The 24,746-nt window shown below is 30.0% G+C and overlaps 2 protein-coding genes and 2 long non-coding RNA genes across 4 annotated transcripts; 3 read left to right on the plus strand and 1 right to left on the minus strand.

Moving 5' to 3' along the window:
- Positions 1 to 1,681: 1,681 nt before the first annotated feature.
- LOC121228286 (uncharacterized) lies at positions 1,682 to 2,334 on the plus strand. The gene is made up of 2 exons (XR_005925847.1): positions 1,682 to 1,739; positions 2,260 to 2,334. It is a non-coding gene; the product is annotated as an uncharacterized lncRNA (long non-coding RNA).
- A 6,603-nt stretch (positions 2,335 to 8,937) lies between these two features.
- Positions 8,938 to 9,617, plus strand: LOC121228287 (uncharacterized). The gene is made up of 2 exons (XR_005925848.1): positions 8,938 to 9,022; positions 9,543 to 9,617. It is a non-coding gene; the product is annotated as an uncharacterized lncRNA (long non-coding RNA).
- A 7,020-nt stretch (positions 9,618 to 16,637) lies between these two features.
- Positions 16,638 to 20,620, plus strand: LOC107933335 (E3 ubiquitin-protein ligase AIRP2). Its single transcript, XM_016865523.2, has 5 exons — positions 16,638 to 16,980; positions 18,250 to 18,412; positions 19,214 to 19,280; positions 19,707 to 19,938; positions 20,019 to 20,620. The coding sequence occupies exons 1-5, from the start codon at positions 16,898 to 16,900 to the stop codon at positions 20,224 to 20,226; spliced, it is 753 nt and encodes a 250-aa protein (XP_016721012.1). The 5' UTR covers positions 16,638 to 16,897; the 3' UTR covers positions 20,227 to 20,620.
- Positions 20,621 to 22,682: 2,062 nt separating this feature from the next.
- LOC107933331 (small heat shock protein, chloroplastic) lies at positions 22,683 to 24,197 on the minus strand. The gene is made up of 2 exons (XM_016865515.2): positions 23,603 to 24,197; positions 22,683 to 23,203 (listed from the first exon to the last, which is right to left on the minus strand). Exons 1-2 carry the CDS (start codon positions 23,838 to 23,840, stop codon positions 22,716 to 22,718), a joined length of 726 nt encoding a protein of 241 aa, XP_016721004.1. The 5' UTR covers positions 23,841 to 24,197; the 3' UTR covers positions 22,683 to 22,715.
- Between the last annotated feature and the right edge of the window lie 549 nt (positions 24,198 to 24,746).

Raw genomic sequence — 24,746 nt, forward strand, 5'->3', positions numbered from 1 at the left:
ATAGCAATTAACACTTAGTGACTAAAATGTCACAACACAATAACTTAAATTACTAAAACGTAGCATTTTAAATATAAGTGACTAAAATGTAACCTAAATAAAACAAAAGTGACTATTTTGATAGTTTACCCTTAATATACTGACAATTTTTTATTAAATTCAATTAAGAAATTGCTTCCTTTTTAATTGATATTTAAAAGAAAATAAATAAAACATATATTAGGTTTTTAATCTCGCTTGCGAAATTAAAAAAATCCAACATCAATGTTAGATAATTGATTTTTTTTTAGTTAAAAGGAACTTTAGACTATGATGTTAACTCTCAATCCTTTTATTGCATTTTTTAAATTGAGAAGTTTGAGATCTCGAGCTGGATTCTTGTCTTATATAAACACGTGGTTCTTTTTCATATTTATTCGAGTTATAATTAGTTGGTTTAAGGTTATTTAATGGTTGGGTTACTTATTTGGTTCAATACTTAAAAGTGATGAATAATGTTTGATTTTGATTGTAGCTTTAATTTTGAAAAAAATTAAAATAATGAAATGAAAAACCTTTTTATTAAGTAGTTATTTTAAAAAAAATTAAAAGATACTAGAAAATTTTAAAAGCTTGGTGGGTAAAAAATTGTATGATGTGGCATGTTGTGAGAGTGCCAAGTCAACTTTTTTTTTTGTGTGTGTATGTAACGTTGTTTGTAATGAACCGAAAGTTACAGTATCGGAAATTGAGTCTGTTTCCATGAAATTTATTCATGAATATTTATTAGAAATATTTATGAATTATAGTTGAATGGTTATTTAGTGTTTAATTAAGTGAAGTAGCTTGAATTTAGTTTAAAGGATTAAATTGCATAAGGAATAAAAGTTTAATTATAGATTAAAGAAGTAAAAGGGACTAATCTAGCAATTAGACCCTAAGTGCCATGTGTGTGAATGTATGATATAACATGTGTAATAGTTGGTATATATGTGTAATAGCTATAAGATATTTTATGTTATAGCTATTACACATGTTAATTTTATATTTATTATAGGTTAATAATAATATAATATAGTATAATGAATAAAGAATAATAAGTAAAGAATAGAAAAGTTACAGAGAGCAAACGTGAGAAAGAAAGAAAGATAGAAAGACTAACAGAGAGCAAACGTGAGAAAGAAAGAAGGAAAGAAAGAAAGAAATAAAAAAGGGAAATTTGAGGATTAAGGCCCTAAAGTTTGATTGGTAAGTTGTTTTAGCTCATTTTCTTATGATTTTTATGTTTATGGATGCCTAATTCAAAGTTCTACATGTATGAGGTTAAAATGAAGAAAAATAGAGAATTTTTAGATATTGATTTAGTTGAATAAATTGAGATTTTATGGGTTAAATTGATAGAAATTGAAGTTAGAAGTGATTAGTTAAAGGAATTTCTAAGTTAGGTTTAAATAGGGACTAAGTTGAATAGAGCTCAAAATTTATGTTTTATAATGAATTTTATGAGTTAGAAATTGTTAATGAGTTGATTAAAAGAGAATATGAAGCTTAAGTTAAAGAAAAAAAGATTAGTAATGGAAAAAGGACGAAATTGGAATTTTTGTAAAAGTTTGGTAGAAAGTGAAAATGTGTTTTATGAATTAATATATTGATGATTTTTAATTGTATGATTGTTAGTAGCAAACGTAGCACCGAATACATCATCAAAGAAGGGAAAAGAGAAAGTGAACGAAGATATCGATTAAATTCGATAAATAGTGGTTTGTATTTCTATAAATCGAGCTTAATCGTTATTGCTATATTTGATATTTATATTGTATGAAAATTTGAATGAGGTAAGTATTTTTACCATATTGAAATGAATGTGATTTTGAATACCCTATTAACAGTGTCGGGCTAGTCGGATATAGTTGACATGTCATAGGAATTGGAAGTATTGGGATATTCCGACATTGAGTCGATGAGACACTATGTGTCGACTACTGTTAAAGTTCCGGATTTGTTCCGATGAAGTACTTTGTGTACTATAATGTTAAAGTTCCGGATTTGTTCCGATGAAGCACTATGTGCTTATCCCGGAGTGTGGGTTGGATCTGTGTATCCGTCAGTGTCTGAGTTATGTTAATAAGGGTAAATAAAGTAAAGGTTATTAAACTACTGATTGATATTGAATAACAGCAATAATGTGTTTGAATTACCATGTTTTAAAGTTGATTAAGCTATTGTTTATAGAAATACCACTGAGAGTATTCTCAGCGTACGGTTTGTTTCCGTGCGCAGGCTAGGTACGAAAGTATAAGGACTCAGCATACAACCCGATCCCCAAACTCAATTTGGTGAAGTTTCTATCTTTTTGGAAAATGGCATTGTACCTAGGATGTCTTTTGGTCATTTTGAAAGTATCTAAGTTGTTAAGTGATATTTTGGTATGTTTTGTAAATGTTACCAAAACCTTAAGTATGGTATGTTTTGATATGTTAGTGAAGAGTAATAAGAGGAAGTGTTGGTAAATATTGTAGAGAGAAGAAATGAAGATGTTATAAACTTAGTTATCAACATTTTACACTAAAACAGATTTGGACAGTAGCAGTAGTCCAACTTTGAAATATACCAAAAATAGTATAAAGTGAATTAGATAATGAATAAATTTTTTAATTGAAGCTTAATGAATCTATTTTTATATGGAAGAAACAAAATAGGTAAAAGAGTTGTATTTTATGAGATATTTACGTTTCGGTGAAACAGGGTTAGAACAATTTCTGGATTCCCTGTTCTGACTTTAGAAATTCACCATAAATTGTGTATTAAGAATTAGGACTCAAACTTTATTTGTATGGATTCCTTACTGAGTTTATTTTTAATTGAAACAAATGGCTTAGTCATTGGATTTCTGTACAGGAAGAAATTTGATTCGTAGTGCACAAGGGTCAGAGTAGTCGAACCCTGAAATAGGGGAGACTTTTTCTAATAAATAGTACTAATTGGCCTGACCAAAAATTCTAGAAAAAAATTAGTAAGTAGATATATGAGTCTAGTTTTAGGGAAAATTTACGGAATTAGATTTTGAGTTTCGTAACTTGAGATATGATTTTTTTAGCGACCGTGATGCAGATGGATAGTTCACTACGAAAACTGTTTTAAGTGCTAAGATAAGTTTTGTAATGTCTCCTGTCGACTCCGGCGACGGTCTCGGGTAGGGGGATGTTACAATCTTGATTGGTATCAGAGCTAATTAGGTTTATTCGGTTCTAGGACTAAATCGAATGTCAATGTGAATCTAGAGGTACATGCCATTACTGAGTCAAATTTGAGTTGGGATTGGATGCTGATATGTTTATTGAATATTTTTGTTTTATAACATTAAGAATGTCTGATAAAAGAATTGAGGATACTGATCAAGAGATGTATAGTGAGGATGATGAACCTTATAATGTGAATGAATCGGAATCTGCAACTCCAAGTGTGAATCCGGTAGGAAATCAACCGAATGTTGGAAGTGATAATACTGAAATCTTTAGAATAATCACCGATGCCCTTCAAAAAGCGGTAAGAACTATGCCTGCTACGTCCTCTATCCCTACTACCCGAAGAGCTCCAATTAAAGAATTGAGAAAATATGGAGCTACAGAATTTTTGGGTGTGAAGGGAATTGATTCGACTATTGCTGAAAATTGGTTAAAGACTACAAAGAGAGTTCTGAAGCAGCTTGAATGTGCACCATAAGAAAGCTTAGTGTGCGTTGTCTCATTACTGCAAGATGAAGCTTTCATATGGTGGGAATCAGTGATTCAGAATGTACTTGAGGAACAGATAAGTTGGGACTTCTTTCAAAAAGAGTTTCAAAAGAAGTATTTCAGAGAAATGTACATAGAGGACAAAAGATAAGAGTTCTAAACACTGAAACAAGGTGAGATGCTCATAGTGGATTATGAACGAGAATTTCTGAGATTAAGCAGATATGCCACTGAGTTTGTACCGACTGAAGCCGACCTATGTAAAAGATTTTTAAGAGGATTACGTGATGAATTTAGACTACAGTTGATGCCTCTTAGAATCACTGAGTTTGCGGATTTAATGGAAAGAGCTAAGATGATTGAACAAATTCTTGGAAGGGATAAAAAGTTTGAAGTTGCTCGTTCGACTGAAAAACGTCCCGTAATGGTTAGTTCAAGTTCGCAGCCTAAGCGGTCAAATGAATCACGAGGTAATTGGAGATTTAGTTCTCGATCGGAAAGGAGTGATCAAGGTCGGAAAAGATAGACTACTGTGTCTACTGGCAGTATCCGAAGTCCAGTTCAGAATACTGAAATTTCAATATGTGAGCATTGTGGAAACCGACACAAAGAGGAGTGTAGAAAGTTGACTGGAGGTTGTTTCTATTGTGGAGCTACCGATCACTTTATTAAAGATTGCCCAAAGATATCTGGAACAACACCGACAGTAGTGCAAAGATCTGAATTTGCTTCCAGAGGCCGGGGATCAGGCCGAAGTAGTTCGTTTGCTAGAGGTGGTACTAGAAGAACTAGTAAGAGTACTACACAACAATCTGAAGCTAGAGCTCCAGCTCGAGCGTATGTTGTGAGGACTCGAGAAGAGAAAGATGCTCACGATGTGGTGACAGGTATATTCTTATTGAATTCAGCACCTGTTTATGCTTTAGTAGACCCTGGGTCATCACATTCATATGTTAATACGAAAGTAGTTGAGACAAAAAAATTAGAGTCTGAATTGTCTAAAGTTATGATAGAAGTGTCTAGTCCACTGGGACAAACTACTTTAGTGAACCATATATGTCGAAGATTTTCATTAATGATTCAAGATAGAATATTCCCTGTTGATCTGTTGATTATGCCATTTGGCGACTTTGATGTTATTTTGGGAATGGACTGGTTATCAGAACATGGAGTGATTTTAGACTGTTATAAGAAGAAGTTTATTGTTCAGAATGAAAGTGAAGATAGAATTGAAGTAAATGGTATTCGGACTAGTGGATCAATTCGTATTGTTTCGGCCATTAAAACTAGCAAGCTTCTTCATCGAGGTTGTAATGTTTTATTAGCATATGTGATTAATTCGGATTCAGTTGAAAGTCAGTGTAGTAAGATTCAAACTGTATGTAAATTTTCTGATGTATTCCCTGAGGAATTACCTGGATTACCCCCTGATCGAGAGGTAAAATTTGTGATTGAAGTCTACCAAGGTACAGATCCGGTATCGATACCTCCGTACCGCATGGCACCTACTGAGCTAAAGGAATTAAAAGTACAGTTACAAGACTTATTGGACAGATGTTTTATACGACCTAGTACATCACCATGGGGAGCTCCAATGTTATTTGTTAAGAAGAAAGATGGGTCGATGCGGTTGTGCATTGATTATCGACAACTCAACAAAGTGACTGTCAAGAACAAGTATCCACTTCCCCGAATAGATGATTTGTTTGATCAACTGAAAGGAGCTTCCGTATTTTCAAAGATTGATCTGAGGTCGGGATACTATCAGTTGAAAGTAAAAGAGTGCGACATATTGAATACGACATTCCGTACGAGGTATGGGCATTATGAATTTTTAGTGATGCCATTTGGACTGACAAATTCCTCTGCTGCTTTTATGGATCTTATGAATCAGATTTTTCAGCCATACTTGGATCAGTTCGTAGTAGTTTTTATCGACGATTTTTTGGTGTATTCCAAGTCAGAAAAAGATTATGAGCAACATCTCCAGATTGTTTTGCAAATACTACGAGAAAAGCAATTGTACAGAAAATTGAGCAAGTGTGAACTCTGGTTATCAAAAGTTGTGTTTCTTGGTCATGTCGTATCAGCGGATGGAATTAGAGTAGATCCAAAGAAGATTGAAGCAGTTATTCAGTGGAAAGTTCCTAAGAATGTATCAGAGGTACGAGTTTTCTCGGATTGGCTGGTTACTATCGAAAATTCGTCAACGGATTTTCAAAGATAGCCTTACCGAAGACCAAGCTACTACAGAAGAATATTCCATTTGTTTGGAATGAGCAATGTCAGAAAAGTTTTGAAGCATTAAAACGAATGTTAACAGAGGCACCGGTGTTGACTTTACCAGAATCAGAAAGAGATTTTGTAGTGTACAGTGATGCTTCATTGAGTGGACTGGGATGTGTACTGATGCAGAACGGAAAAGTCATTGCTTATGCTTCACGGCAACTAAAACCGCATGAACGTAACTATCCAACTCATGATTTAGAATTAGCAGCTGTAATTTTTGCCTTGAAGATTTGGAGGCACTATCTTTATGGTGAAAAGTGCTATGTTTATACGGATCATAAAAGTTTGAAGTATCTGCTTTTGCAAAAAGAATTGAATCTGAGACAAAGATGTTGGATAGAGCTTCTAAAAGACTATGATTGTGTCATAGACTATCATCCAGGGAAGGCTAATGTAGTAGCTGACGCACTGAGTAGAAAAGCTGCGATTGAATTACGAGCAATGTTTGCACAACTTAGTATCACTGAAGATGGAAGACTTTTGACTGAATTAAGAATAAAGCCAGTAATGTTTGATCGAATCAGATCAGCACAGTTAGAAGATGATAAGTTGTTAAAGAAAAGAGAGATGATTCAGAATGGTACAACGGAAAATTTTAGCATTGATGGAAATGACTGTCTAAGATTTCAGAATCGACTTTGCATTCCGAATAATTCTCAGTTGAAAGAGTTAATTCTTCAAGAAGCTCATATTAGTCCATTTGCATTTCATCCTGGAGGCATGAAAATGTATCGTGATTTGCGTGAATTGTATTGGTGGTCGGGAATGAAAAAGGATATAACTGAATATGTGGCAAAGTGTTTGACTTGCCAATGAGTGAAGGCAGAACATCAAGTTTCATCGGGATTACTTCAACCCATCACTATTCCTGAATGGAAATGGGACCGAATAACGATGGATTTTGTGACGGGATTACCGATGTCTACAAGTAAAAAGAATGTTATTTTGGTAATAGTTGATCGACTTACGAAGTCAGCTCATTTCTTAGCTGTGAGAACCGATTGGTCGTTAAAGAAACTTGCTGAGGTTTATATTCGGGAAATCATTAGATTACATAGTATTCCAAAATCAATAATTTCTTACAGAGATCCAAGGTTTACGTCAAGGTTTTGGAAGCAATTACATGAATCTTTCGGTACTCGACTTCACTTTAGTACAGCTTTTCATCCACAGACTGATGGTCAATCTGAACGGGTAATACAAACTTTAGAAGATATGCTTCGAGCCTGTATGATTGATTTTGAGTCTAACTGGGAATATTATTTGTCATTAGCTGAATTTGTGTATAATAATAGTTTCCAGTCAAGTATACAGATGGCACCGTATGAGGCTTTGTATGGACGAAGATGTCAATCACCCGTATGTTGGACAGAACTGAATGAGAAGAAGATGATTGGACCTGAATTGGTTCAAGAAATGGAAAGTACAGTTAAGAAAATTCGGGAAAGATTGAAAACTGCTTTTGATAGATAGAAATCGTATGCAGATTTGAAACGACGGGATATTGAATACTCAGTCGGGGATAAAGTATTTTTAAAGGTTTCACCTTGGAAGAAAATTCTAAGATTTGGTCAAAAAGGAAAATTAAGTCCTCGTTTTATTGGGCCTTATGAAGTTATTGAGAGAATTAGACCAGTAGCGTATCGATTGACCTTACCTCCTAAACTACAGAAAATGCACGATGTCTTCCATGTTTCTATGCTAAGAAGATATCGATCGGATCCTTCACATGTTATTACGACTGAGAATGTAGAGATTTGACCTAACTTATCGTATGAAGAAGAACCCGTTGAGATTCTAGCACGAGAGGTAAAAGAATTACGTAATAAATGTATTCCTTTAGTAAAAGTGCTATGGCGAAGTCACAGTGTTGAAGAAGCTACATAGAAACCAGAAGAAACGATGAGATCTCAATACCCCCATCTCTTTTCAGGTAAATTTCGAGGACGAAATTTATTAAGAGGGAGAGAATTGTAACGAACCGAAAATTACGGTATTGGAAATTGAGTCTTGAGTACTGTTTCCGTGAAATTTATTCATGAATATTTATTAGAAATATTTATGAATTATAGTTGAATGGTTATTTAGTGTTTAATTAAGTGAAGTAGCTTGAATTTAGTTTAAAGGATTAAATTGCATAAGGAATAAAAGGTTAATTATAGATTAAAGAAGTAAAAGAGACTAATCTAGCAATTAGACCCTAAGTGCCATGTGTGTGAATGTATGATATAACATGTGTAATAGTTGGTATATATGTGTAATAGCTATAAGATATTTTATGTTATAGCTATTACACATGTTAATTTTATATTTATTATAGGTTAATAATAATATAATATAGTATAATGAATAAAGAATAATAAGTAAAGAATAGAAAAGTTACAGAGCAAACGTGAGAAAGAAATAAAGATAGAAAGACTAACAGAGAGCAAACGTGAGAAAGAAAGAAGGAAAGAAAGAAAGAAATAAAAAAGGGAAATTTGAGGATTAAGGCCCTAAAGTTTGATTGGTAAGTTGTTTTAGCTCATTTCTTATGATTTTTATGTTTATGGATGCCTAATTCAAAGTTCTACATGTATGAGGTTAAAATGAAGAAAAATAGAGATTTTTAGATATTGATTTAGTTGAATAAATTAAGGTTTTATGGGTTAAATTGATAGAAATTGAAGTTAGAAGTGATTAGTTAAAGGAATTTCTAAGTTAGGTTTAAATAGGGACTAAGTTGAGTAGAGCTCAAAATTTATGTTTTATAATGAATTTTATGAGTTAGAAATTGTTAATGAGTTGATTAAAAGAGAACATGAAGCTTAAGTTAAAGAAAAAAAATATTAGTAATGGAAAAAGGATGAAATTGGAATTTTTGTAAAAGTTTGGTAGAAAGTGAAAATGTGTTTTATGAATTAATATATTGATGATTTTTAATTGTATGATTGTTAGTAGCAAACGTAGCACCGGATACATCATCAAAGAAGGGAAAAGAGAAAGTGAACGAAGATATCGATTAAATTCGATAAATAGTGGTTTGTATTTCTATAAATCGAGCTTAATCGTTATTGCTATATTTGATATTTATATTGTATGAAAATGTGAATGTGGTAAGTATTTTTACCATATTGAAATGAATGTGATTTTGAATACCCTATTAACAGTGTCGGGCTAGTCGGATATAGTTGACATGTCATAGGAATTGGAAGTATTGGGATATTCCGACATTGAGTCGATGAGACACTATGTGTCGACTACTGTTAAAGTTTCGGATTTGTTCCGATGAAGTACTTTGTGTACTATAATGTTAAAGTTCCGGATTTGTTCCGATGAAGCACTATGTGCTTATCCCGGAGTGTGGGTTGGATCTGTGTATCCGTCAGTGTCCGAGTTATGTTAATAAGGGTAAATAAAGTAAAGGTTATTAAACTACTGATTGATATTGAATAATAGCAATAATGTGTTTGAATTACCATGTTTTAAAGTTGATTAAGCTATTGTTTATAGAAATACCATTGAGAGTATTCTCAGCGTACGGTTTGTTTCCGTGCGCAGGCTAGGTACGAAAGTATAAGGACTCAGCATACAACCCGATCCCCAAACTCAATTTGGTGAAGTTTCTATCTTTTTGGAAAATGGCATTGTACCTAGGATGTCTTTTGGTCATTTTGAAAGTATCTAAGTTGTTAAGTGATATTTTGGTATGTTTTGTAAATGTTACCAAAACCTTAAGTATGGTATGTTTTGATATGTTAGTGAAGAGTAATAAGAGGAAGTGCTGGTAAATATTGTAGAGAGAAGAAATGAAGATGTTATAAACTTAGTTATCAACATTTTATACTAAAACAGATTTGGACAGTAGCGGTAGTCCAACTTTGAAATATACCAAAAATAGTATAAAGTGAATTAGATAATGAATAGAATTTTTAATTGAAGCTTAATGAATCTATTTTTATATGGAAGAAACAAAATAGGTAAAAGAGTTGTATTTTATGAGATATTTATGTTTCGGTGAAACAGAGTTAGAACAATTTCTGGATTCCCTGTTCTGACTTTAGAAATTCACCATAAATTGTGTATTAAGAATTAGGACTCAAACTTTATTTGTATAGATTCTTTATTGAGTCTATTTTTAATTGAAACAAATGGCTTAGTCATTGGATTTCTGTACAGGAAGAAATTTGATTCGTAGTGCACAAGGGTCTGAGTAGCTGAACCTTGAAACAGGGGAGACTTTTTCTAATAAACTGTACTAATTGGCCTGACAAAAAATTCTAGAAAAAAATTAGAAAGTAGATATATGAGTCTAGTTTTAGGGAAAATTTCCGGAATTAGATTTCGAGTTTCATAACTCGAGATATGATTTTTTTAGCGACCGTGACGCAGATGGATAGTTTACTACGAAAACTGTTTAAGTGCTAAGATAAGTTTTGTAATGTCTCCTGCTCGACTCTGGCGACGGTCTCGGGTAGGGGGACGTTACATTGTTAACGATTGTGGTAACTGAGTATCACATTTAGAAACTTTGGGTAACAATTTGATAATTGGGTGCAACTTTGAGTTTGCCTAATTTGTTTTATTATTATAATTTGAGTTTGATTTTTGTGTTTTTCTTATCTGAGTTTACATTATTTGAATCGAGATACTAATAAAAAAAGTTATAATACAATAAGCAGTTATTAAAAAATGAATAAGGAAATTACGAACTTAAGTACATTAAACTAACGACTTCTAAATTGTTGCATTAGCAAAAGTATCAACTAAGTTAAAACTCGATCAATTCGATTTTATATACAATTTAAATTGATTAAAGTACTTGAGAGGTCCTTATATCATAGGGATTAAATCAAATTAATCTCTTTATTATTAAAAAGATAAATTTCATCCCTATAATATTAAAAAGAATTATATAAATCCAAACCGTAATAGAGTTGTTTTTATGGTCATAGAGTTGTTTTTGTTTGGCAAAATTATCCACCCTATGCCAATTAGCATCAAGGTAATGGACCATATGCAATATTTTATTTTATTTTATTTTATGATCATATCTGTTCTTTTTGATTCAATGACTAGAACTATCTATATCCCACTCTTCAACTTATAAATAGGAGGATAATATGCTTCAATACACTCGAACTCATGTCCTTCTATATTGACAACAATGCCCATACTAATCGAGCTTAAGACTCAATCAGCGCAAATTGCAATACTTAAAAAGGAACCTAAATATACATGAGAAATACACCCACTTCATCAATTCCTAAAATAGGTTTTAGTTAAGATTATGCTTATTTAGTCGGGATAAATTTAAAAATTAAGTGTTAAAACGTAAATATTGAAAGTTTAAGGTAACAAAATTTTCCAATATTTTTTTATTTCGAAATTAAGCAAATTAATTTTTTTTAAATGTAGCAATTTAATCCTTGTCAATTTTTAAAGTGACCAACAAAGGATAATTAATCACAATGTTAATGTCCTTGTCAATTGTACATAATTTTGATTGGTATAATAACAAACTTAGCACTCGATGTTTACATTTTTGTAAATTTGGTCTTAATTCTAAAAAATTAAATAATTTTAGCCTCAACATTTAAGCACCGATTTACAAATGAAACCATTATTTTATAAAAAAATGAATGTCACTGAAATTGAAGCACAACCAACTACAATGCAAAGTATACTTTTTAGGTGAAATGAGATGAAAATTAATAGTTTAATTATCATTTCTGACTAAAAAAAGCCTTTAAAGACCAATTCGAAAATTGGGTTATAGTTCAGGCACCAATTTACAAATAAAACCATTATTTTACAAAGATGAATGTCAAGGGAGTATTTATGGGCTTATGGCGAAGGGCAAGTGATTAGGTGAAATCATGGCGGCCACGGACCTTTTTAATTAAAGTCCCAATTGTATAAATTAAAACCATTTAATTCTGTATGTATCAGTTATGTCATTTTCGTATCCAGAGCAAAACCAACTCGGCAATAATTAAATTTTTTTTAATTCGGTTTTTTATATAAAAATAAATCTAATTTTTAAATGAGTGACAAATAAATAAAAAAATATATTGATAAAGTTTTAGTTCGATTGGCATCGACATTGTTATTAGTGTAGAAAGACGTGAGTTCGAGTGCACTGAAGCGCATTACCCTCTTATTTAAGGTTGTGGAAGGATTATGAATAGTTTTAGGTATTATATCAAGAATACGAACATGAGCCAAACCAATCAGAATATATGAAATTTTAGTTGAGACAATTGTGGTAATTGACTTAGTTTTGGGTTAATTTTTAAAACCATAATAATTTATTATCCCAATTTTTCAAAGTTTGAACTTAACTATTTATCATAAAAATTATAAATATATGTCAAGTAGAGACGATATCAGTTGCAGTAGCAGATTTTGGGATTAAATTTTGGAGTGTTTAATTAAATTTTTCAAAAAAAAATTTAGGAGTTCAATGAGATTTTTCTAAAAAATTGAGGTTCTAATTAAAATTTTTGTGAGATTAATGAGAATTTCGAAAAAAAAATTAGAATAGCTTAATTAAAATTTTTGAAGAAATTAAAAGATAAAGTGAAAATTTTCAAAAAAATTTTGAGAGAGATATTAAAATTTCAATAAATTTAAGAAAAAAATAAATTTTTTAAAAATTTTTGGGGACCGAGGCACTCATTGGCCACCTTTACGGTTTGCCAGTGATCGGGTGCAAGCTAGGGCTTTGGCTCTTCCTTTTCTCGAGCACGTATTTTAAATATTGATAAAATTATTATTTAATTTTTTAAAAATTTACAATTCAATCCCGATTTATCGTTTAAAACTATCCTCATATAAAATTATAAATACATAAAGTTTTTAATATAATTATAATATAAGAAATAAGATAAATACTATATATAAAAAAGGGTTAAAGTAGTTGAGAAATTCCTGTATTTTAGGGACTATCAAATTAGTCTCTCTATTATTAAACGTATCAATTTAGTCCCTATACTATTAAAAAGAATTAAATAAGTCCAAATTGTAATAGAGTTAACATTTAATATATAAAAAATGTATTGAAATTTGTTTTTATCAATTACGGTTTAATTCCAAACAAAAGATTTTATTTACAAAACCATAAAAAAAAACTTTAAATATATTAACTCTGTTAAACAATAAATGACATTTTTTATACAATAAATATTAACTCGATTTCAATTTGACCTTATTTGATTCTTTTTAGTAATATAAAGACTAAATTGATCAATTTAATAATAGAGGGACTAATTTGATTATATCCTTATAATAGTGGACGTCTTAGGTATAGTATACTAAAAAAAGTGTTTTTCTTTTTTTATATAAAGCTTCGAACTAACCCATAACCCTTAAATAGGAGTATAATGTGTTTAAACATACACGAACTCATATCTTCCTACACTGACAATAATACCGATACTATTTATTATTTAAGATCACTTACAGATTCTTTAGATTGATGAATTAAATCAATGTTAAGTTTTATAATTGACGAATTTACTGTTTCGGTTAAATTACATTAGTGGTCACTTAACTATTAGTATTTTTTTTGTTATCCAACAATTTAAATCTTTCTTTTTTGGTTATCCATCGTTAAATTACTGACGGAAAGATAACATGATAGCTTGTAAAATTGATATAATAACAACTTCAACCCTCAACATTTATATATTGTGTCAATTTAATCTTGATTCCAAAAACATTAACTCTCAACATTTACGCATTGTGTAATTTGGTCTTTTATTTTTACAATTTTTATTTTGTTTGTGACATTGAAAGTTAATTTTAAAAGAACGAGAAAAATATGAAAATTATGATCTTAGAGTTTTTGGTGTTTCCATTTCTTGTATACTTCCCATCAAATTTAGTTGATAGATTTGCTTTTTCTTAGCTTTTTAGGTGAAGAGTCATAAAGAAAAGCAACATTGGGAAAAAAAACAAATTACAAAATGTGTGAATATTGGGGGTCAAATTTTTTAGAATCGAGACTAAATTGACGAAGTGTATAAATGTTAAGGATTAAATTTGTTATTATACCAACTTAAAAACTTCCATGTAATCTTTTATATACCAACTTTAAAAACCTTCCATGTAATCTTTTTGTCAACCATTTAATGGTCGGTGATAAAAAAATCGAATAAGGGTGACCATTTTTGCAACTTTTCATAGTTAGATGACCAAAAAAAAAATTACCAATAATTGGGTGACCATAAGCTCAATTCATCTCTCACATAAACTTTTAATAAATATATTTATTCAATAATCTATATTTAAATAAAATATTTGTGATATTTATAATCTAACCCCATCATTAGGGATGACAACGGAACGAGGCGGGGTGAGGGCAAGGGCTAGGGGTGTTCATTCGGTTAACCGACCGGTTAACCGACCCGAAATTACTATAACCGAATTAACCGACCTTCCAAAAATTTTAACCGTTAACCGAACCGATTTTTTTTTAAAAAAATTTAACCGAACCGAAATTTTTTCGGTTAATAAGGTCGGTTAACCGAATTAACCGAAAATTATGTATTTTTTATTTTTGGTTAAAAATTACCCGAATTACCCGAATTAACCGAATTAACCGAATTACCGAAAAATACCCAAATTTTTTTTATTTTTTATTTTTAAAATTTAAAAAATTTATAAATTATTAAAGTAAATTGGGTTTTAGACTTTAGTAAATTGGGTTGTCTTTTAGTTTTAGTTTTATTGGATTGGGTAATTGGGTAAACTTTAGTTTTAGTTTTATTGGGTTGGGTAATTGAGTTTGGGTTGGGTTGGATAATTTTATTTTCGGTTAACCGACCGGTTTCGAACCGAATTAACCGTTAACCGAAAAATCATAAAAAAAATTAACCGACCCCCGACCGAAAAAATTCGGTTAACCGACCGATTAACCGAATTCGGTCGGTTAACCGAATTTTTTCGGTTTTACCCGAATTATGCACACCCCTAGCAAGGGCAGTTAACGCTAAATGCATCACTGCTTTACAATTGCACACTCTACTCCACCACCCGCCTTGCTCAACTATGGATTTGTATTTTTGAAAACCACTACCACACAAATGTTGGATGCATCCATCTCCATTTCCATCCACCCTCCTCCGTTTCAATTTAATTTTTACTACCTATATTTTATATTTTCAATATTTTTAAAAATAAGTAAATATTTAAATATAATTCTTTAAAAAATATTTAAACATGAAATTATATCAATTTTCTATGACATGTTATATATATATAGAGAGATAAAATGGTAAATGATATAGTGGATGAGGTAAGTAATTACCTTAACTCTCCCGTATCTACTGTCCAAAAGACAAAATCTATTTGCTCCGCGTACATCCTTTTTTTTTAAAGTCCACTCAATTTAGAGCTGATCAATTTGAAATCCATTGAACAATTCGAGTTTTACTATAAAGACCATTATACTAGTTGTTAGATTGTATTTTTCCTTTTCTACTAGAACAAATGCAACTTAGTGATTTTACATTTTATCAAAGAGCAAATTAAATAAAATTTCCATCAATTTCTACCATTAAAAAATGGTCACAATATATTAGCATGAAGTACACGCGCCATATCATATATCACTATGTGGTTATTTTGTTAGTCATGCCAAATTTTTTACGGAAAAAATTAATTTACTCTTTAATCTATTCTAGAGAATTAATTTACTCTTTTTTTAATAAACGAGGCAATGTGCAATTTGATTTTTATTGACACTTTTCCTCCACTTTAACAAAAAGCTTAATTCATCTCTTACATAAACTTTTAGTAAAACTATTTATTTATTTTTATATACAAAACTTAAAACTACTCATAACTTTCTTCCAACCTTTAAATAGAAGGATAAAACTCACTTAAGTACACATGAATCCACGTCCTCATGCATAAATATATTTATTATATAATCTAAATTTAGATAAAGTATTTATGATATTTATAATCTAACCCCATCATAGACACCTCTACTTAAAGGTGAGCAAAACTTGATTTTTTTTTCAAATTTCGAGTAATTCGAGTTAGCTTGAATAAATAATTCGAGTTTTGAGTTTAAGTCGAATTAAACTTTACAAATCGAATAACAGATTGGTGAAGATACCCCTTTGGTCTCTGTCAATTTTGAAAATGAGCAAATTGGACTCTCTTATGAAAAATTACAAAATAATTAAAAATAATATTTAAAATTAAAAATATTTATAAAAATTTAAAAAATTATATTTTTAAAAAATTCTAAATAAAATATAAAAAAAGTTAAAATTTTTAAAATTTCTTAAAATAATATTTTTGGGACTGAATAAATAAATAAATTATTCAATTTTATCGTATTAAAATAACTTTAAAAATTTTTTCAAATATATATAATTCTAAATTTATGTGCTCTAATATGTAACTAATTATACTGTATCAAAATTTTAATTTGACATGCTTAATTTTTAAATTAAATTAAATAATTTCACTTGACTCTGATTTAAAATTTTAATAAAATAATACTCTTCAACTCAAAACTTTTTCACCCAACCCAATTGGGGACAACACCGACCGTACCCGTACCTCTACCTATGTCTTTGTCCACGTCCAAAGGATCCCAACTAGGCAAAGGTCAAGCTTGGCTAACACACCATAAATGGGAAAGACCTCCCCCAAAAGTTTGCAATTAAGGAAAATAATGAAGGCAAAGAAAGGATTTTTCGGTACATAAAACAAGATATATCCCTTTCTTTTTCTTCAAATATCAAAAGGTTTCATCACTAAGCAATCTCTCTCTTCCTTTCCTTTTTAAAAAGTCCACCAAATTCCATTATTCCCTTCAAACCCCATTAAGACCCCATCGCTTTTGTGTGTTTTTTTTTTCCATCATCCTTCTTTTTGTGCTAAACATAAAAAAAATGTTGCAAAATCAGGCCAATAAGTCTTCTTTTAGAGAATCTCTTAAAGCTCTTGAAGCTGATATACAGCATGCTAATAGCTTGTAAGTTCTCTTCTCTTTTTTTTTTGTAATTTTTATAAATTTTATGGTTCATGAATATGATTTTCTTTTAGAACCCATTTTCATTCTTGCTTTGTTCTGACATTTTCTGTTTCTGGGCATTTGATTTTCATTGGTTTGGTTTGCTTAATTGCTTCATGTTTATTTATCAATGGACTCGTTTTTATATCAGTTCTTGTTTTTCTGGAGATTGGGTTTCTTTTATGAACTCTTTTGATTTCCTTTTTCATTAGAAAAGAAAAGGGTCAAATTGTGATTTTGGTCCTTTTGTTATGCTCAAAATTGGAATTTAAACTGGAATTTGGTAATTTACTAGTCGAAATAGTTGACGCAATTAACTATTTTGGTTAAAATATTTACATGGATTTCTCTGAACTAGTTGATTTTTCCACCGGAAATGAAAAGGTCATATTATGATTGTAGTCCTTCTATTATACTCAAATTTGGAATTTAGTTCTGTATTTTAATTTGACATAATTTAGTCCTTTAATTTTATAATAATATTAATTAATTATTCCAGATAATTGATACTGAGTTAACTCTTATTGTTAAAATGTTTGACTTTGATTTTTCTTAAAATACCCGGGACGACTTAGAATTGACGTCTAGAAAAAAAAAATTACAAGGACCAAATGATGCTGTATTAAAATATGTGGACTAAAACATAATTTGACCAAAGGAGAATTATGAACTGTTTAGTCGTAATTAACTAATTTGGTTAAAATATTTATATAGATTTTTCTGAACTGTTTGATTGTTCCAATGGAAATGAAAAGGACAAATTATGATTTTAGTCCTTCTATTATACTTAATTTTGGAATTTAGTTTTCTATTTTAATTTGACGATTATTTAATTTTGATGAAACCTTAATTTGATCAAAGTAAAATGACCGTTTAGGACTAGATGAAATTTAAAGGGGGCAGACAGGTGCCTTGACCCCCTCAAATAGAAAAAAATTGTCTTTTAGTCCCTAATAAATAACAAAATTAAAAGTTACTATGTATAAAATTACACTTTTAACTCTCCAAAAAAAAAAAGTTATGAAATCACAAGTTACTATATACAAAATTGTCTTTTAGTCCCCTCAAAAGTGATGAAATCATACATTAATGCAAGATAAAATTACACTTTAATTTCACAAAATAATTATAATTTCCCCGATAAATTTTTTTTCAAGATTCACCCCTTATAATTAGGGTTTTTTGAATTTTAATTTGATTGAGATTTTTTTGTGGGGTTGAAATTTGCAGGGCAGCTGCTCTACCAAGAGATTATGGTGGGAATTGCTACCAAATGAGACTATCTTATAGTCCTTTTGCACCTTTCATCTTGTTTTTGATTGAATGGATGGATTATAGTTGTACAGATACCCTTCCTAGTTATTTAGGCCTTCTCCACATCCTTGTATACAAGGTGAGTTTTTACGAAATTCTTCGTTTTTCTTGAAATATTCGTGTTTTACGAAACCGTTAGACGATGGTATGGTTAGGGGTGAGCAATAGATAGCCATGGGTCGAGATGGTTTGGTTAAGTTGGTTGTGGTAGTTAACTTGGTTTCGTAAGCGGTTACGGTTCTTCATAACCCAAGCAACTGGCTTAATCGACTTATAGTATATATTTAACCTAAACTGACTTATAGTAGTGTTTTTATGAGTTAATTACACTAGACATCCTTAAACTATTGTTCACATACTACATTGATCTCTAAATTCCAATTAAACTATCGATTTATATCAATCAGGTCTTTTCATTATTAAAGTCGTTAACTTAACTGTTAAATGACACGTTAAATCTTATGTAACTAAATTTAAAAAAATTAAATAAATAGAATGTTGTTTGATAACTTTTAAAAGTAAAAATTAAAAGTAAAGTAATACTAAAAATACAGAGGACAATAAAGCTTCTGTAAAAGTTTTAAAATCTCGAAATTAAGATTTTTAAAAAGAAAAAAGAAATGACCAATATTAAGTTGGTTTGGTTAAATCGATCAAGACTTGAGTCAATCAGTTACTCGATTAAAATATGAGATTGGTCAATTAAGTCATTTGGTCCATTTTCTAACTAAACCGAGAAAATGGGTTTAACAGACATAACCAACCGATGTTATGTCAATTCAGTTTAGATCGATTTAAGACCTAAGCCGGTCGGTTAGTCGATTAAAATATGAGATTGGTTGATTAAATCGGGTTTTTTTCTATTTGTGTAATTTGCTAGGCATATGTTGATGGAATGCCAGTTTTATCCTCCAAAGATAAAAAAGCAACTATAAGGGAATTTTATGGTATGCTTTTACTCAGCTGTTTTCTCCTTTTTAGTTAATTGGTTAACATATGCTATAAGTACTTATACTTTTTATAAATTTAAAATTTAGTCATTGAACTTTTATTTTTAGGAATTTAGTTCTTCTACTTTTCATATTTCAAAATTTAGGTCCTGTTGTTGACACAGATAAAGTTTTTTATTAAATTTGTTGATGTAACATTTTGAAATTAAAAAAAATACTCACTTAGTAGTCATGTAATTAAAAAAATTATAATGTAATGAACTTGAATTTAATAAAAAAATTTTAATAGTGTTAACAGTTGAACTTGAATTTTGAAATCCGAAAAGTAGAATGACTAAATTCTTAAAAATAAAAGTATATGGGCTTCTAGCATATTTTAAGCAGCTTAATTTTTCAATGTACTTATTGGAACACCATTTGCAGCTGTTATTTATCCTTTGCTAAGACAACTCGGAGACGAATTTATCGAATCGGAAGATAATAAGAAAGGCCGATGCATGGAAGTTTCGAGCCGGAAGAAACTTGAAGACCACAAGAGGATTCCCGATAAAGATTCAGAGAGAGACGACGAATGCGGCATATGCATGGAGAATTGTACGAAAATGGTTCTTCCTAATTGTGGTCACGCCTTGTGCATTAATTGCTTCCACGAATGGTATTCCCCGGTTTCTCCCACTTTAGCTAATTCGAGTTCGTTCCATTTCGGGATTACTTACGGGTAAATCAGACTAGCAGGAACAGACGTTCGCAATCGTGCCCTTTTTGCCGTGGTAGTTTAAAGAGAGTGAGTTCGAAAGATCTTTGGGTACTAACGAGTTGCAACGACGTAATCGACATGGTTACGCTCGCGAAAGAGAACTTGTGTCGCCTATACATCTACATCGAAAAGCTTCCTCTCGTAATGCCCGAGACACAACCATATGTATCCGATTACATGATCTAACTACGAAGCGGAAACCGTATCGAACCATCGAAAACGTAAAAAAATGCCATCGTCCGCCCATTGTACATACAATCCGGTAGGAGGGAAGAGGTCCGAGCTTCTTGATCGGAACTTTCTCGACGGTCTATTCAACGGCTGCTGTATATAGTTCTTAGATACCGATCTTGGGTCTCGAGGGTTTCGGAACAAGCAAGCAGGTTAGTCTATATAGAGCAACCTGAAATATTTATATAGAGGATGAAATATATGAAAATTTAAAAATAAAAGGGTATTATTGGCATTCAACTCAGTTGTTTTTTGGAACCTGAGTGTTATAATCGAAAAAATAGAGAGCTATATAATTATCACATTGAAACTTATGCCTTATCAATGAAGTCCTATTATGTTATTTGCACTCGAGTTCGGGTTTGAGTATTCAAATTATAGTTTGTACTTGACATGAATATATTTAATTTTTTAAAATTTTTTCGTGTATTTAAAAGGTTTTTAGAGGATTATATTTACATATTCTATGGAATCTTTCTCGAAATGAATTTGTTATGTTTTTAAGTTAATATCATATTTGATGAATGTGTCATTTTAAATTTTTCGATATTAAAAAAAAAATTAATATATTATACCAGGCGTGAAGGAAGGGGTTAGACAGTGATTTTAGCCCAAAAATGAAAAATTCTTTATGTACTCATTTCAATTTTTAGAAAATCACAAGTTAATATAATGGTAAAATTATATTTTACTCCTTAATTTTTTTGTTCATTTTTGGTCCCTACAACAATTTCCTAACTTCGCACTTGTAATATACATACATACAAATATACCTCAATTATATTTATTTATATGTAAATAAAATATATGGTAATTTCGAGCATATAATTGTTTACTTAGATTGTTAGAAAACAATGAATCCAAGGTTGTAAGTTAAGATTCTGCGGTGTGTCAATTTTGTTATACTTTTACACCAAGCAAAAGATTATATGCTTATATACTTGTTCGTATATATATAAATATATTGATTTACGAGTGTACTATTACAATTTTTAATCTTTTTATGTTCTGATATAATGTTTAAAACTATCAATAATCCTTCTCAAACCCTTAAATAAGAGGATAATATGTTTCATTACACTTGAATATACGTCTTTCTGCACTGGCAACAATGCCAACGCCAACCAGCCTATTTTTGACACTTTTGGGCCCTAAGCAAAATAATAAAATGAGGTTTTAGGTTCCTTAAAAGTTAGAAAAAAATTTTTTTAGGCCCCTTAAAAGTTGGTAAAAAAAATTTTGAGCCCTTAAAAGCTAATTTTTTGGGGACTCTTAAAAACTAGAAAACAGTATTTTGAACCTCTTTCAACCTTAGGCCCTGGACGGCCACACCTTCATCAGAACTGAACCTGATACCAACTGAGTTAAAGAATCAATCAACTATATATATAAATTATACTTATATAGTGTATAATATTTATACACCGTATATATGAATCAATATATTGCTTGCTTTTTTATGTTATTTTCATTCTTTTATTGTTTTTTAAAGTGTATTTCATCATTTATATATATCATGATTATATAAAAGCTGGATTCGACTGTTGGGTTGAATTAAAAATATAATTAGTTTGATAAATTAATCAATATAATTTGAATCGAATTTTTTTTTTTAAAATCCAAATTAATGATAATTTTTTTTTTAAATTGGTTCTGTTTTATTAATTTTATATTTGTATTTAACATTTATATCTATAGAATGAACCTGAGTAAATTATTATCCGAATTTAGATCTATTTAAACAATCATTTATCCAGATTTATTATTACATAAAAAATATTTTTTATTAATTTTTGTATTTTTAAAGATATAATTTTGAATCTCGTCATGCCTAAAATTTTATAAACCTAAAATAATTTAGGATAATATAAATTTTACCTCTTGAATATGAGTTTATTTTGGTATTTGTATTTTTTATCCCTTTTAGTCCCTAAATTTAAATTTTGTCAAGATTTAATTATTTTATCGGTATTACTAAAACAAGACCAGATGGGACAAATTGACAACTAATCGATATAATAGTCTAAATAAAAGAGTTGAATCAATTACCTCAAAAACTACTTGAAGTTGATAAAAATAAAAAAAATCGAGACAAAAATCAACAATCGAACAAATTGAATTGATTTAATAAAAAATTTTATCTTTAATGAATTTTAATTATTTATTTAACTATTATTAGTCCAACGATCAAACTGATTTAATTAAAAATTGATAATTTAATCTATTTAATCATTAATTTAATTATTAAAACATTAAATATAACATTCAAAGATTAGACTATATTATCACTTAAAAAATTATATAATTTTTTTAATTTTTAAATAATGATGTGCCACATCATCAAATTTATATATTTTTTAAGTTTTTAATTACTAAATTTAAATACAAAAATAAAAAAATAAATACTAAAATAAATCTAATTGTGAAAAATTATATTTATAAAATCATTCTACATTAATATCTAGAACCCTACCGTTATTATCACCTTTTGGGATATTTATATACAGGACCCCATCTTTTACCTCAGCTGTAATTTTCTCAAACACAACATTTTCAGGCAATGCAATCCTACTACTATATTTCCCATAGCTTTTTGCGGACCATTCATCATCTTCGTATTCGCCGCCACGGCCAATTCCGCCATTAGCGTTCTTCTTATTCAACTTTTTCTCGGCTTTTACGACCAACATTTTATCTTCTACCCAAACTTTAACGTCGTCTCTGGTCATCCCCGGCATGTCGAACCGCATTTTGTACTCACCGTTTCCTTCTTTGATCTCCCACGGTGTTCGGCCTCGGCTGTAGCCGTCGGTTTCGGTCGGTAATGGCGATGGCCAAGTGCCGGAGTATGCGAAAGGGTCTTCCATTATTCTCTCCATTGTTTCCATCATTTGTTGTACCGTTCTTGCTGTTGGGAACCTGTCCCATAAGCCTGATTTTGTATCATAAGAAAAAAAATCAGTAAAATAAATTAGTGCTCATAAATTATTAGATTTCGATTAAGAAATTAAAATTTTAATAATTTTTAATTAGTATTAAAAATTCTTAATTTTAATAAAAATAAAATAATAATAAAAATATATCAATAGTTTGAATAAAAGTAAATTACTACTATCAATTGGGGAAACTCAAACCTAAAATTAATTTTTAATATGATTTTTATTAGTTTTTATTTTTATTATATTAAAATAAATATTTTATTTAAAAAAAATTATTATACAAACAATAATTTCGAAAAACTCAAGCAGTGAAATTGAATTTGATTTTTCATGATTTTTTGTTTAATTTTAATTCAAATCGAATTTTAAATCAAAACTCAGAGCTAACATACCTACCGGTGCAACAGGGCCAACCCTTTTCCTGTTATATTGGGAGCTACGATCTTGTTTAGTAACTCTCTGCAAGTGATCTAGGTTGTCTCTGCCCTCCCCCGCTGCCGCCATGGCCGTGATGCTGTTTCTCTTACAACCGAAACATCTCCGGGGAAGAAGACGACAAGCATTGCTGCTGGCTCTATTCGATGAAGGAAAAGGGACAGAGAAGCTTAGATTTGAAAAAGCTTGAGCCATTTTCACTTGGAAAGTGTGGCTGTTTTACTTTCTCTTTTGGGCTTTGTTTGGTTGGAGGAGAAATTACGCGAGAAAACTTGAGCTTCAATCATAATTTCAATCCATTTTTAAAGAGAAGAGCGGAAACTTCTGGAGAAAGATTTGGAGGGTGGAATGGGTTTCATATTTCTAGATTTCTCCAGAAATCGCACGTTGGATAAGGTTTTGACTGGTTATCATCAAAGGGAAAGTATGTCCAGAACTTTTTTATGAAAAAATATTTTTCTTAATTTTTAATTATATTGAAGCTAATACATGGATTTCAAAGTTTCAAAGTCTCACCATGTATTGATTTTGTCTCAATTTTTTTCATTTCTTACTCCATTTATACGGTGATAATTTGTTTTTAAATCTGTTCAAAAGTGAGAGAATTTAAATAAAATTATAGAGTCAAAAAATAAATTCAGATAAAAATATAAAATTTATTTAAAAAATAGACCAAACATCAGGTAATGTATTTTTACTCAAGCCCGGCTAAATTAGCAAAAAGACATTATTTTTTTACTATATTACTACTATTTTCTTATTGTTTTTTCACTTTTTTGCAAACATTTTGTTATGTTACTTATTATTTTAATTTTTATTTTATTGTTAATTTTATTATTATTTTAAAGACATTTACTCATCAAATTACACTTATATTAATATTATTTAAGTATAAATATTTTTTAAAAATTTATTTTTAATTTGTTGAAAAAATTTTTATTTTATATTTTTAGTATTTTTAATGCATTGTATTTTTGAAATTTTTATACAAAAAATAACATAAAAATAATAACCTAAATGACCTAAATGGAACAAACCAAACCCAAATTTAGCATTTTTAGCTAGACTAAAAATGAACAAAATTTTAAGCCCATTCTTCAA

This window comes from Gossypium hirsutum, chromosome A04, assembly GCF_007990345.1.
Source record: "Gossypium hirsutum isolate 1008001.06 chromosome A04, Gossypium_hirsutum_v2.1, whole genome shotgun sequence".
NCBI classification, from domain to species: Eukaryota; Viridiplantae; Streptophyta; class Magnoliopsida; order Malvales; family Malvaceae; genus Gossypium; species Gossypium hirsutum.

What these genes read in the sequence shown, in the direction of transcription:
- LOC107933335 (XM_016865523.2), top strand. Translation starts at nt 16,898, where the DNA reads ATGTTGCAAAATCAGGCCAATAAGTCTTCTTTTAGAGAATCTCTTAAA. An exon ending in AACTATAAGGGAATTTTATG is followed by an intron (nt 19,281 to 19,706) that starts GTATGCTTTTAC and finishes CACCATTTGCAG; the next exon opens with CTGTTATTTATCCTTTGCTA. An exon ending in ATTAATTGCTTCCACGAATG is followed by an intron (nt 19,939 to 20,018) that starts GTATTCCCCGGT and finishes TCAGACTAGCAG; the next exon opens with GAACAGACGTTCGCAATCGT.
- LOC107933331 (XM_016865515.2), bottom strand. Translation starts at nt 23,840, where the DNA reads ATGGCTCAAGCTTTTTCAAATCTAAGCTTCTCTGTCCCTTTTCCTTCA. An exon ending in TGGCCCTGTTGCACCGGTAG is followed by an intron (nt 23,204 to 23,602) that starts GTATGTTAGCTC and finishes ATACAAAATCAG; the next exon opens with GCTTATGGGACAGGTTCCCA.